Here is a 15,697-nt window from a genome sequence, read left to right as displayed (position 1 = left end):
ACCTAAAGGCTGAAAAAAGGGTGTTGAGGGTGCATATGATGAGGATGTGGTCGTACAGAAAGTGAGTCAGCAACAACAAGTCAGTAGTAAGAGCAAGGGTGTAGAGACAATTAGCCCAAAATTGCAAGTCTCCTAGATTGGCTAGAAAAAGTACAGAAGCTGGTAAGGATTCTTGTACTAATAGTGTTAATGTATCATGTTGTTTATGAGGTTTTTGGGTAATTTGTAGGTGGGTTTTCTGTAATTTAGTGTATGCTACAATAGAATTTAGTATAAAAGTAGAAAGAAGAGTATCAAATGAAATCACAGGGGAAGCAAAAGAAGACTGCAACTGTCTAATCTTTGTTGTACAAGCCGAAAAAGAAGTCAGAGGCAACCAAATAGGCTAATAGGGGAACAAAAACCAAGGGTACTAGGAAGGACTTTGAGCGCAAGGTATGTGTTATTTTTGTTCGGTGATCGGGTTATGTTGGATCTGATAGTTTATTGCAAACTAGTGATCTTGTATGCTTGCTTATTCTAGATTTAATTCTTGTTTTGAAGCACCTCATGGCAAGAAGGCAATGGACACAAGGGTAGCATTAGTAGGTACCTTATAAAATATACCAAATGAAGTTTCTTCTGATCCACAAGAGGAGGAAGCATTGGCTAAGCTTGATGAAGACATGACTATTGATGTGGATGCCATTGTAGATAATTTTATGAAAACTAGTACACCAACTAACACAGTACTACACACAATTGAGTCATACATGTGTAAAGATGTAGTATGTACAGGTAGAGTAATATGTTCAACTACATCCTCCATGTTTGTACTAACTTTTTTATAATGACTTGCAAGAGAGCAATAGTAATAGAATAATTGGGATAAGTATCAATATGTATAGTACTCTAGGCTACTAAACAAACATGAAATTATACTTTGTCCCATGCACTTCTACTATGCACATATGATAATGAGATGCTACTATGGCATGTGAAAAAAGACAACAAAAAAAGAAAGAAAGGATTGAAACATGTGAAAAAAGAGGAAAATTGCTACTGTGTACTGATAGAGTACTATACAGTGTACTAACAGAGTACTACACACATTTGAGTCATACATGTGACTATTAAAGATCTAGTATGTACAGGTAGAGAACTATGTACAACTACATCCTCCATGTTTGTATTACTTTTTTACAATTACTTGCAAGAGAGAATATTAATAGAAGACTTGGGATAAGTATCAAAATGTAGGCTACTAAACAAACACGAAATTATACTATGTCCCATGCACTTCTACCTTAACGATATGATAATGAGATGCTATTATGGCATGTGAAAAAAGACAACACAAAAAATAGAAACATGTGAAAAAAGAGAAAAATTGTAACATCAAGGCAAATCATGCATGAAGTTGGAGATATCTACCGATGTCATCTCCAAAAAATGGATAGGATGGACTTCGTACTATTTGCGACCAACCCAAATTCTCCAGATGTCTTTCTTATTTGGAGAGACCCTAGTATTACACTTCAAAAAATGTAGCACAAGGTCCACTACCTCTAGACTCAAACAGTCAAACCTGCATTTGCGACCACCACATGCCCATTTGAAATCTACACCATGGATGCCAACCCAGTGTTTCTTCAAGCACCGAGCTTGAATGTTAAGAGTCTTTGCAACCTTGCTATCACTTATCTGAATCTCATGGGTATAGTTTGCAATCATGCATAGTGCAGCCCTCTTGGGGCAACCAACTTATCTTTGCTATGTACTCCTTTTACACTAGAAAGAGAGTTCTTCAAGTTCTCCATGATGCACTTTTGACGTCCATGAAAGGGAAGAGCAGTAGCTTGCATGAAATCTCGCATTTCGGGGAGTTGCAAAACTTTAAGAGAACTCCAGCTTTCATTCCCAAATCAAGGGTGAGCGTAATTTGTTTAAAATGTCGCACTACTAGCAAGCCCCAACTGGCATGTTTTCCTTTCAGAGATAGGTGGTTGTTATGAGTTCCAGCTTTTATCCGCCTCTTGGACACATGAATTGCTGTTGTGAGAATCTTCATAGTGTGGTGCACTCAAATGTTCGTGATCCATGGAACCTCCTTGTAAACAAAAAGAAAAGTAAAGAAATTTAGATCATGTATCTTGGTTGATTCTATCAGGTCCATGGATCTAATTTATTAATTTATAATATAAAGTAGGGTAAAGAAAATAATGGAGCACTAGACACTCTTGTACAGTACCTATATATTATTGGAATTATTGGTGGAATCCTGAAATTATAATGATTAAAGAACAAAATGGACTTTAATACAGAAGGACTAATTGATTAGACTCTAACACAGTAGAGAATTGCAAGTACAACAATTAACAAGAACACCAAGAGAAGTACTAACAGATAGGGCTGAAGAACAACTCTCTCTCTTCGTGCAAAGTAGAGTAGAAATAATTTAATAAGAAATCTTTCTATTTGTACAAAGAAAAGGTTTGCTTCATAAATAGTCTCTACCGGTGCATGGAAGAGCACGAATGCTTTGGTAGGAAGCTAAACTAGCAGTGCTCTAACATGAAGAAAGAGCAGTCATGGACCATAGGAAGATAAGATTTTGCAGAGGAGAGGGAACATGATATGTTCAAATGAAAAAAGAGCCAAATCAAGGAAGAGAATTAGGGAATTACTTCTCAACTACCAAATGCCTGTAATAAGCACGGTGGCTAGCTTACTAAAAATAAGTTCAATTAAGAAGCATGAAAATACTATTTTTAGAAGTGTGAAAAGAGCATTTCAACGGTTAATAGTATTTCAAAGTACCGTTAGTACTCAACCTTTCTTTGTCAAAATAGCACTTTTTTTGGACACCTTTTCATGCATCCACCCTATAATGTAATTACTACTAGCATGTTATATGTATAATGTAATTACTAAATAATATATATAAACCTAAGTGGTGTACAATGTATTCTACGTACAACATATCACATCGTACATACTATATATCATAGAATGGGTACACAGTACATGCCATAGGGTATATATTATACTATGTAACGTGTGTAAATGATATTATATTATGTATAATATATATCGATAATTTAATAAAGACATGTTGTAAAGTTAACCCTTAATTTTAAAAACTATCTTCATTCTCAACCACACTTTGTACTCCCTATTCACCCATACTCCCTATTGAGTTAATTAATTAAGCCCTAACGGCCTGATTAATTAATTGAAAATCTTAGCCATTCCTAAAGCTGAAAAACTTTAGACATTTTTAGATTAAATTTAGCCTCTTCCTCTCTAGCGATTGAATGTACTGTACAAATCTTAGTTGTGCTGGCGCACTGTACAAATCAATGCATAGGATTTTTTTTCCATCACAATAAAATAAATCTCTCTCTTTGTTCTCACAGTCATCAAACACACACACTCTCTCTTTGTCACGTAGACGGAGGCCCAAGGCCGCGAGCTGCTACGAGGCCACCCCCACTTTTATAGCTGCAACTTGAAGCTTCGGCCGTCGAAGGTACCGATTTCACTTCAAAAAAAAACCCGAGTTAAGTGTAGTTTGCAACTGCATATTTTGAAAAATACCTTCAAATTCAAAACTCGAAGGTATTTGTCCGAAGTTATAAAACAAAAACCTTCAGATTTCAAGATTTTCCTTTATAAATAATTTCACAATTTTTATATGAAGGCTTTCCCTCACGGGGGTGGGTGTGAAAGGGCTAGATGGAGAGCATCATTTGACAGTTAAGGGTGGAGTTTTGTGTGTCAGTTGCGGAGGGAGGAAGGGCGGCCGGCCGGAGTTAAGGTTTTGTGCGCTGCAGCGAGATTTTCAGTTCCTCCAGTACGTGCTGTCGACGGAAGTCTCGTACGTTCGAACGCAGATGATCCTGGACAATTCCCTGTCCTCGCTAATCAAGGCGATCCAGAGCGAGATGGACAAACCTGTGTGGGTGGTCTTCATCATCTCTTCACTCTTCGACGTCATTTCATTCGGGCTCGCGCTGGGCGCACAGTCCAAAAGAAACAAGGTGGTGCCATTTCCTGTCGTGGGTGATGTTTTGAACGAAAATGATCTATTATAACTTATCCGATTCTTGATTGATAGGTTGACTGGGAGTTCGACGACACGGGGAACTACTGGTACTGCAAGTACAGCGCGGACACGGCCAGCGGCATGGCTGCCGCAGCCTTCTGCCTGCTCCTTATCGGGACCTTGATAGTGATGGGAGCCACTCGCTGCTTCTGCTGCGGCATCCCTCACATGCCAGGGGGAGCCCGTCTCTGTGCAGTTGTTTCCTTGACCTTGTGCTGGTGAGCCCCCCCCTCCCTCCCTGCCCCTCTCTCTCTCTCTCTCTCTCTCTCTCAATCGTAATTCTAAACAAAACTTACTTCCAAATGGCTAGTGGTTCATCATCGGATCCTAATACTAAAGGAATTGTAAGTGGAAATGCATTAAATATAGTATAAGAACGTTTATGGCATATGTCTCATTTTATCTAATGCCATGTCATGTCAAGATGTTGTTGTTGAGTGCATGTAATTCATGTGCTGCAAGCCAATGCGTGGATTTGTTAGTGTGGGTTGTTGGTTTTTGTTAGTGAGCAGTGTCTTTTCGTGCAGAAACTAAGGTAGAAATGGAAACACTTTTTTTTCCATTCGCTAAGGTAGAAATGGAAACATTTTTTTTTTCCATTCGCCTCGCGAGGGAAGAGACCAACGCTATCTCCAACCAAGAGTCACACTTTCATGAAAATATTGCACTGTACTTGTGCCCGTTAGTTGACCATATTCGGGTGTGCAACGTGCAATAAATGTATGTAAAATTATTCTAGTTCCACTATTTTGAGCTTATGTCTGCCTGATTGAAATGGCCAAGTTATAAAAGAAAAATGTTAGTTGTGTTTAATGTTGTACAGTTAGGAATGCATGGTCAAGTTGTTTTGAACGTTTAGAAAGTCCACTTTATTGGGAAATGGGAAGAAGGCCTTGAATTGGTCATAAATAGCTTGCAATGGGTATGTAAGATCTCTTTTTTTTAGAATGTTGATAATGGGTCGTCCCGATCTTGAGGAGCACCTTTGTTCATCAAATTTGATGAGAAGGGCTAGGAAACTGCAAGTTTTTCAAATGTACCTATACTTTTTTACGCTTTAGAATTATTTTTGCAATTTTTTTAATATTCAAAACACTAAAAAACGTGCATGACGCACATCAAAAAAACAAGCCTAGTCTCGGCTCATTAAAGAGCTTCGCCAAATGTGGCTGTCTTTCTCTCTCTCCAAAAGTTCTAAACTTTAAACTTGTTTCAAAATGGGTAGGGGTTCATTAATTATTAATAAAGGAATTGGAAGCACTAATGTATGATAAGGTTTAAAGAATATGGCTCAATTATTAAATGTCATATGCCATGTAAAGATGTTGATTGCATTTAAATCATCTGGATTTGTTAGTGTCTAACGATGTGATGTTCGGGAAAAAAAAACTTCAAGCTAAAACTTACATCAATCCTTCTAAAGTTCTATAGGTTGAAAAAGAAGGAGAGAGGTAAATTCGAACAAACATTTAATTTACTTAAAACAATTTCTTAAAATTTAGATAAAGTGAAAAAAAGGAAGTAGTGGTTCAACTGGGTGTGTGCGTAACGGTGTGTTGTGTGTTCGAACCCTTTTGATCTCCCCACCGATACCTGGATGTATATATCCTTAGGTGTGTCAGTGTAGGTGATTTTGTAGCTTTGTTCTCCCTTCAAAAAAACTAATAATAAAATGTGTAGCTTGTTTGAGAGGGGTTTTTCATGAATTGAACTTATAAAGCAAGCCAGAAATCAATTTCCTTAACTATGTTAACCATAGTGATGGGCCGATGAGTGAGCTTGCTTGTCTCATGACCTCTCATGCATGCGTGCGCGGCTCTTGTAGAGCTTTGGCCTAACACACTGTACACTGTTGGGTTGGGTTTTTTTTTTTTTTTTTGGTTTTGGTTTTGGCAGGCTTTTCTTCGGCATCGCTGAGATTCTGCTGTTGGCAGGTGCCAATCGCAACTCCCTGCGCACCAAGACCAAGGTGGTGGCGGGCACAGTGGTTCCTAGTTGTGAGTTGATAAGGAGTAGCATATTTGCAGCGGCAGCTGCCTTCACTTTCCTTGCCTGGATCCTCAGCCAAGTTTACTACGTTTTTGAAGTCAAGTGCAGGTTGGAAGGGCCTACATTGCCGTCTGCCTCTACCTCCACTATTTCCATGGCTGCCTTCCCACCCCAACAAGGCCCTTACAACTTATAGCATCAGTTAATTCTTCTTCCTTTGATCACAATCGGCTCAAGTAGAGTATGTGTGCATCATGCCTAGAATTTGAAGGGTGTGGTAACCCTTCCAAGTGGGATTTATCCTTCAAAATAAAGGCACGATTGCAAAAGAAAGAAAGAAAGAAAGAAAGAATTTTGCCCTTCTAATCTCTTCATAAAGAAATGGATGTTTAATTAATCAACCTTTTAAATGAAACTTTAGGGTTGCCCTTCAAATTCAAGGGCTAGTGCGTTTGCACCATGCAGAAGAAGTGTACATTTGAAATTCTTTATTTATGCTCTCATAACCTATACAATACTTTCAAAGCCTATAGAAAAGTAAATGCATGTGTATTTAAATGTGCATGAGAGTTCTCTCTTGGGGTTGCCCTTCAAATCCAAGGGAATAGTGTGCATGTAGCATGCACACTATCCCTTGGACATTTGAGATTCTTTATTCCTGCTCTCATAACTTATACAATAATTTCAAAGCCTGTAGAAAAGTAAATACATATGTAAATGTGCATTTGAGTACTCTCTTCCTCTCTCTCTCTCTCTCTCTCTCTCTCTCTCTCTCTCTCTCTAACACACACACACACACACACACACACACACACACATAGTGTAAGCGTCCAAAACATACAAACATGGTAAAAATTAAGAAGGGGTATTCTATCTGAAAGTGTAAACGTTGGACTAATTTTTCTTTATGGGTAGTAAAATGGTGTCAATATATTCTTGATTCTAATCCCGCCTAAAACTATAAAGAGTAGCCCATCTATAAGTTACGGAGTATTGTGCATAGTAGATGCACTCTATAAACATCTATGTAACCATTTAACATGTTACATATTAAAAAAATCAACTATACACCTTTATATATGGCTCCTTCAATATTACTCAAGTACTAAATTAGACATAAATTAGACCTTTATATATAGCTCGTTCCTTATTACTCATGTACAAACAAGCGATGAAGCAATGGTGTCCAAATCTTAAACTTAGATGGACATCCATAAAGGTCGAATAGATAATTAATGGCATTTTCCACTCCAAGAACATGTGATAGTGAGTTAGCATATGCTACCTAGTGTTGTAATTATGCATTAATGAGATAAAGCAATGTACAAACAATAGGCTAAATAGAAGCTTTGGACGCCTACTCGTCCAATGTTTAAGTGTGTGTTGAACACTTATGGCCATGTATATAAGGTAATTTCTCTCATAATGCAAGTACACTCTCCCATTGTGTAATGAAGCTTTTCCTCCTGCTAAACCTCTCTCTAATCTTCTCTCTAATGCATGCTAGTTTTGTGAGTGATATGAGGTGATAAGAGAAAAGAGTAGTGCTCGTAGCCCAATGTGATGGTGTGACAATACTTGCAGGTGAATGGTAAGCTACCATGGCGGTGTTGAGCTTGGAGACCTTAAGGGTTATAACCTTGACCATTAGAAAGATCCCTATAGCACATTGAGGTGAGTGGTTCCCTTGAAGAAGCTATCTCTTAGCGTTAACATTTTTTATGCCACTGCCAAGGAGAAATATCTTAGCTTTATCATTTGTTTTTCTCTAATCTATGGTTTATCCATTGCTCACACTCTTGAATAGTGGTTTATCCATTGCTCACACTCTTGAATAGTGGAGTGCCATGAAAGAGAGTGGGATTTGATGGAGATTTGTGTGGAAATAGTGTGATTTCTCCTTTCTTTTTGCTCTCTTTTATATGTTAACATAAAGCTTAGATGCTTAATTTTTACATGTTATCTAGGTTTGTTATTATATTTAATTACATTAGCATGTTAGCACGCATACTAAAAAGTAGCTTAATCAGCAAAAAAATCATAAAAAAATAAAATAAAACTCTTAATACCTGGAGGTATCTTTCTTGTAATTACGTTTTCTGTGAAATATATAAATACAAGTTTAAGTGTAAACTCTGTCACTTAGAGGTATCTTAAAGGCATGCGTGACTTTCAGAACAAGGGGTCCCATATTGTTATAACCACAATGGTTAACATTATTTTAAAGTGTGGTTATGCTTCAAGTAGCTCATTTTTATGTAAACCCCACTAAGCGCTTCATGTAAAAGATATATGGGATGACTGAGCTTAAGACAGGTGTAATGTCAGCCATGAGGATAAGCCTAGGTGCATATAGAGCTAGAAGAACCAATTTTGGGCCCCCAATTGTTAAATGGGCAGCTGACCATTGTAAAAAGAGAGCTCATGTAAATAAGTGAATTAAGAAATATGAAAAGCGAATAATCCCATTTTACACAATTGAGTTTCTCTTTCTCTGTCTCTTTCTCTCTCTCTCTCTCTCTCTTGTGGATATAGTGGTGAGCTTATGTGTATGCATGCTTGCTTGCTTGGTTGTATGTGTGTGCATGTAGGTGATGCTCCTTTTGCTTGTCTCTTCTCCTTCTTCTTGCTCTCTTACTCTCTTCCACTCTTGCACACACTAAGGTATTGAGAGCAGGAGTTGAGCTCTCCATATCTCCTTCTCTCTTTGCTCCTCACCTAGCTTAGGAAAGCTCCGCATAGGTGACATAAGTGCTGGTGGAGTGAGCCCCTAACTAGAAGCTTCCTCACGGCTTCACATCGAGGAATTAACCCTTATTAGGGTTGGATAAGTGCATGTTCCCAAACCGACCCTTGCATTGTCTCTTTCCTCTCTCTTCTCTTCTCCCTCTCTCATGAAAGGAAGGATTCTCATTTAGGTGAACATATTTGGTGCCATTGTCAGGGATAGCACTTAGCATAGGGTCCTCCACATGCTATTCCTTAGCTAGAGTCTTGATTTGCTCAGATGGAATGCAAATCCACTGGTGGGAGTAGTTTATAAGAAGCATGCTTGATTTTATTTATTTATTTTTCTTCATGAAATGGAGCAATTGTTGGAGCATGAGGAACTTGGGAGGTTACACCAAAAGTGGGAGTTATAAGTAAGTGTCCTAATCATGCTCTTGAGTCCAATAATTTTTGTTTTATCTTCAGCAAGTTAAAAACTACATACTAGCTTAATCCCACAATTAATCTTAGATTTGAGGATTAATTAGTCATTCTAAGCATCATTGGGTCGCTTGGGATTAGCCTAAGCCATCCACAAAAGAAAAAATAAATAAATAATTGCCATTGAGGAGCTCCAATCAGTGAAAACCAAAGAAAAAATTGGACACAGTTTCATATCGACTTACTTCTCTGAGAAGTGAATGGTCGTTCACTTCACAAAAGTATGAAGTGAACGGCCGTTCACTTTATAAAAGTATGGCCGCCCACTCTTAAGGCACACCCGTTCACTCCCTATGGGGAAGATTCTTCCATATTTGCCTCATCAATGTGAGTAATGTGCATTAAAGAGAGCATAACGTGCATTAAAAAGGGTATAAAAGAAGTGCATTTGAACTATTGATCTTTTATTGTTTTCAAAAATTGATTGCACTACTTCATACTTCCAATATCAATTGGTGGGTACAGAGAAGTGAAATCTCGGAATGCCATCCATAAATTAGGTGGATTGGCACAGTGAGTTCTAATCAAAACTATAGATTTGTGCATTTTGTATAACATATAGCTTTGAAATTATCTATTATTCTTTGATTTATCATTTATTCCTTTGTTGAATAGGTGGATAGTGTCAAAGCAGATTCATCCAGATTCCATGGAGAAAGCTTGAGCTGAGTCAATTCAGGGGCAGTGTGTATGATTGAAGAAAGCTTTCCAAGAAGAATACTCACAACTCAATTGCACCTTCTAGTACATTTGGTGGATGAGGTGGCTATATGTGGCATTGTTCATAGCCGATGGATGTTCTTTCTTGAACACTTCATGAAAACCTTGAAGGGATTTGTTAGGCAAAGGGCTAGAAGGAAGCATGGCAGAGGGATGGTTGTGCAACAATACCTCGTATACATCTCTGAATATTTGAAACAAATTGATCCATATATGCCTAGATTCATGCATAACGATGAGGATGAACGAATGGTGTCACATGTGCCACATGGAAAAGGATGCACTCGACAGATGGATGAGTCCATGTGCAAAAAGGTCATTACATTTTGTCTTCTTAATACTTCTGTGATAGAAAAGTGGATTGAGAAATATGAAGATGCAAGAAAGATAAGAACAAAGGAGCGAAGGGCATTTAAGAGATCAATACAAAGGCACATGGCATACCCACCCAACCTAAAGGCTCTTCCAGAGGATTGCAATATTGAATGGGTTGGAGATTCTCTAGAGCAAGCCGAAAGGATGGGAGAGGAGATTACAAGAGAAGAATGGGAGTATGCAAGGGGATGCGACTACCATGTAAGTAAAGATGTTTTGCTAAGATATGTAATGGTTGAATATTAAATTTCTTACATACACGCTATATAAAAGATTTTTTATTGGGTTACAGTATAAAGTGCATAATGCAATGTGGTCGGAAGGTTGATATTTTTTCACTCAACGTGTGGACTCCAAGAGAATCACATATGATTGTGGTGTAATAGCAAGTTTTGACCAAGACAGTTCAGCTAGAAGCGATAATAGTATTATAGTAGAGAAACTTGAATATTGTGAATAATTTAAGACATCTTGGAGATTGGATTTAGAGCTTTTCAAAGTGTTCATCTTTGATGTTAAGTGGAGGTACTCAAGAAACCGTCAAGAAGCATCCAAGTAGATTTTTTGCAATTGACAACTAAATTATGGCAAGACTCAAGAGACACATACGTTCTACCACAACATTGTGAACAAGTTTACACTTGATTTTCAATTTTGATGAATCTATAGATAGAAGGAAGGCATTGTATATATTTTCTTGTAAATATTTTATGGTTCTTTCTTTTAGGTTGTGTTTCATCCAGACCAAAGAGATCCTAATTGGTGCTAAGTAATACAAGTTGTGTTTCATCAAGACCAAAGAGATCCTAATTGGTGCTAAGTAATACAAGTTGCTCCTCAATCTAAACGTATATTTCAAGATCAAGATGTTGAAGAAGAAATGCATGGTGGAAAATTAATGGAGGATGCAACTAACAATCAATATGAGGACCATGATGATAATACCTCTACATTTTCTTCAAGTAGTGGAATAGGACTTTGTATTGATATAGGAGTTATCGAAATGATGGATTTAGAGATAGACCAATTGGCATGCATGGATTTATTGCAAGATGGGTTTGATGGTATAAATTAAATATATATCATCATAACGTATGTACACATTGATCGGTTTGTATAACTATTTGATGATTTTGTTATTTTAGTTTAATAATATTTGGATGTTTGTTAAGCTTTTTGGATTGTAATTCATTTTAAGTTTTTATTTTCACTCAGTTTCAACACTGAGTTTTTTTCCCAGCGTCGCTGGAGCAGTGCTTATAATGACGCTTATAGCAGTGTTTTCAGTGCCGCTGAGCGACACTTATAGCAGCGTTTAACTAGTGTTGTTGAGCGGCGCTAATAATGGCACAATAGAGCAGTGCTCCCATCATCTTTGCCAGTCGTGTGCCAACTAAACAAGGCAAAACAAAATTATACCACAACTAAGAGGGAAGGGTCGGCCATGGTTTACACGGTTAAGAAGTTTTGCCATTATCTTCTGGGGACCAAATTTATCTTCTTCGTAGACCATCAAGCTCTTTTATATCTGGTAAACAAGCCTTGCACAACACAGGAAGAATCACTAGATGGTTGCTAAGCTTGCTTGAGTTCGACTTCACTGTCAATCACCAGATGGTTGCTAATCTTGCTTGAGTTCGACTTCATTGTCATCACAATGTGGAAGCCAACCACCATTGGTGGGAGTTGATGATGATTTACCAAACGTTGCCTTGTTCCAATTATATTTAATTCTAGAATGGGAGAGGAGGTTTCACACTTTCTAGCCAATGGCTTACCAGTTAATCCCCTCCTCAAGAAGGACCATGCATGGCACCTCATTAAACAGGCAGCCCCCTACTAAACTGATTGTTATAGGCCAACTCTATAGGTAGGGGAAAGACAAGAAGGACCATGCATGGCACCTCATTAAACAGGCAGCCCCCTACTAAACTGATTGTTATAGGCCAACTCTATAGGTAGGGGAAAGACAAGATTATCAAACATTGTGTCCGAGAAGAAGAATATGTCTTCCTTTTAGAACAGGCTCACTCTGCCTGTGCTGTGGGGGACACTTCGTAGTAGATATCACTGCACGCAAAGTCCTCATATCCGGGTTATGGTGGCCCACCTTAATGGCCGACGTAGCAGAATATGTCAAGGGGCGTGATGAATGCCAACAAGTGACAATTCTCCGCTTTAAGGACAGCATGCCCATGAACCTCATTGTGTCCTTGCAACCATTCGAAAAATGGGGTATTGATTTTATAGGACCCATTATTCCCATGGCTAGATACATTCAAGCTCGATATATTATCGCAAAAGCTACAGACTATTGCACGAAATGGGTCGAAGCAGCAAGGGCTACCTGTAAAGTTGACATGCGATCTGCTACAAAATTCTTGTACAAGTCAGTTATCACATGATTTGGATGTCCCCTTGAGATTGTGAGTGACAATGGAACACACTTTATTAAGGAGGTAATCCAATTCCTCTTACAAGAATTCCTTGTCACTCATAGGAAATCTTCCCCATATTACCACCAAGCTAATGGCCAAGCAGAAAAGCACCAATAAAGTTCTATATGCCATTCTCACTAAGACGGTTGAAGCCAACCACAACGATTGGGAACAAAAGTTGCCGACAAGATTCTGGGCCTATCAAGAATATCCTACAAGGCTACTACCAATGCGACACCCTTCAGTCTCTGACCTATGGTACTGAAGCAGTTATGCAAATGGATTTCTTAGTCTCGAGTTTATGAATTATTGTAAAAGAAAAACTCATGGGTAATGTCCTAGGCTATCGCTTGTTTAGGCTTGAAAACGTGAGGAAACACGCCTCCTCGTTGTCTATAGCATGATTGTAAAAAAACAGAGGCGTAAACAATGGTTTGATGACTAGCTGAAGGACAAGAAAATGAACGAGGGTGACATGGTGCTCCTCTTTAGCAAAAAAAACCCATAAAAAGAAACTCAAGCTTAGAGGCTTAGGACCTTTCCTAGTCACACTTAGTTAACCCCGGAAGGCATAGTGCACATAGAGACACTCGACGGTGTCGAGATGATGAGATTTGTCAATGGTAGAAAATTAAAAATGCTACTATGGCCCACTAACCAAAACCACCCTCACGCCATTCATGATAAAAAATAAAGAAACAACGACCACAAAGAAATGAAACAAGCAGCCCAACAATTGACTAAAGAGCGGCAAGCAAAAGTTCACAAAAAAAACATTGCGGTCAACATGACCCAAATTGTAGGCCTCGAAGAAGAAGATTGGGAGGTGAAGCTTGCTTGGTTATGGTTAGGAATGAACATCCCGACAAGCTTCACCCAAAAATTAGCGTTGTAGATATAGGGGCTAATTGCAACTTAATGTCTTATGACACTCAGCTTTCCCTCGAGAAACCCCCATTGAAAGAGATTCATGCTAACAATCACAACAGTGGTCTCTCAAGAAGTTCACTGTTTAGGCACAATCACAATCTTGTTCCACATTGGAAATAATCCCTTGGAAGGGAATTTTTATCTGATGCCTGCAAGAACCACGTGTGAGGAGATTTTTCTTGAAAGAGGTCAGATGGGACACAACCGGTGCAACATCAACTGGGATGCAAGGACGGCCACCCTCCAACGTTACAATCCTAATGACAGATGAATAACCTGTGCTTCCCGATGCTCCCTCATGCCAAGATGATACTCCTCCCTCACCACTGTTATCCTACCCTACACTCCATACCGCTCAAGAAGAATCCGCTCCTCACCGCTCCTCACTTTGGACACACCACTACCTCGCATACCCTCTCAACTACCCCACTTGGCAACCCAGTCCAAACTCTCAAAAGCCATCACTGCTGTGATGACCCCCCCAACAAACTAACAACACTAATCCTCTTAAAAACTCTAGCGAATACACACATAGCAAGCTCTGGGGGTACGTACTAAAAGGCTTCTCACAAGGCAAGGGTATTATGAAGGTACTTCCACTTTGTGGATCCCTTGACAATCCACTCCCCATACTCATATACCAGCAACACAAACTCCTTATCCCTCCTTAAGGAAACCGATTCAATAGCCCCAAGCCCACACGGTACAGGACAATCACCGGCCCAAACGCTCCCCAAGGCCAAACCATCCTTGCTCACATCCTAAGCCTTGCCCAACAACAGATTACTGATGGATCCCAAAGACTGCTTCAGGCTCAACAATACTATGAGAGTAATACCAAATTTGGGTCCCCAATTCACCAAGTTACAAACTCCCTAATCTTGTCATTCCATAGTTACCAACCCTCCCTAATGGAAGCCCAATGGAAGCCCAAAGCGGCCTCCACCACTAATACTACACAAGAGAAAGGGAAGAAAAAACCCCGCAGCAACAGAAGACCATGGTCCATCACAATGATAAACCTTTGACTTCGGCTACTCCCCCACCCATCATTATTAGGCTACTTGAGAGTACTCCCACTTAGCCCTTAACCTCTCCACTCTCTACTCCCTCATTACAAGCCTCTGAACTCCCCAAGGAGCTACCAACCTCACCATCACCCAATTGGAATCTTCTCCTCCATTTAGCAAAGTGGTCACGAAGTTAGTACAAAACCTACAATGGGCTGCTAGCTACATAGCCCAGGGGTACAAAACCTATTTGTAGGGTGCCCTAAAAAAACAACTTGCCACATCCGTACTAATAAAATCCATGGCCGTACCATTCTCATCCCACTTGCCCACCACGGCCGTACCATTATGCACCTCAACTTTGCCACGTTAGTACCAAACAGAAGCGTACATCTGTACCCTGGCACTACCACAACCGCCCCAACTCAATGCCATGGCCATTCCCAACCTCTACCTCAACTACAGCCATGCTAAACAAAATACATGCCCGACTGAAGAAAGCCACGACTGTTGTAACCTCTACCTCCAATTCCATGCCTGTACCAATTTATAAGCATATGCTCATACCCCGGTATTGCCACGCATATAGTTGCAAGGGAAACGAGGACTATGACGATGTGGGCTCAAAGAAATTTTCGATGCCGAGTACATCCACATCCTGTACCGTGTGATTGGGCCGGTGATTGTCCTGTACCGTGTGGGCTTGGGGTTGTTGAACCGGTTGCCTTAAGGAGGGATGAGGAGTTTGTGTTGCTGGTATATGAGTATGGGAAGTGGATTGTCAAGGGATCCACAAAGTGGAAGTACCTTCATAATACCCTTGCCTTGTGAGAAGCCTTTTAGCACTTCTCGCACGGGATAGGGGTCCCCCACTCGGGGCCTCACCCACGGCGGATATCCGGATAAGAGACTAATACGTCGGTTGTTCCAAAACCGAA

The 15,697-nt window shown here is 39.5% G+C and overlaps 1 protein-coding gene across 1 annotated transcript; it reads left to right on the top strand.

Moving 5' to 3' along the window:
* The first annotated feature begins 3,801 nt into the window (after window positions 1–3,801).
* On the top strand, window positions 3,802–6,388 carry LOC147639485 (uncharacterized). Its single transcript, XM_086783535.1, has 3 exons — window positions 3,802–4,022; window positions 4,100–4,305; window positions 5,984–6,388. The coding sequence occupies exons 1-3, from the start codon at window positions 3,876–3,878 to the stop codon at window positions 6,270–6,272; spliced, it is 642 nt and encodes a 213-aa protein (XP_086639661.1). The 5' UTR covers window positions 3,802–3,875; the 3' UTR covers window positions 6,273–6,388.
* Window positions 6,389–15,697: the final 9,309 nt, after the last annotated feature.

This window comes from Cibotium barometz, chromosome 4 (genome assembly GCF_041138505.1).
Source record: "Cibotium barometz isolate CiBa-2024 chromosome 4, ASM4113850v1, whole genome shotgun sequence".
Taxonomy (NCBI): domain Eukaryota; kingdom Viridiplantae; phylum Streptophyta; class Polypodiopsida; order Cyatheales; family Cibotiaceae; genus Cibotium; species Cibotium barometz.
The sequence above is the reverse complement of the archived record's forward strand: the minus strand, read 5'-3'. Positions and strand labels throughout refer to the sequence as shown.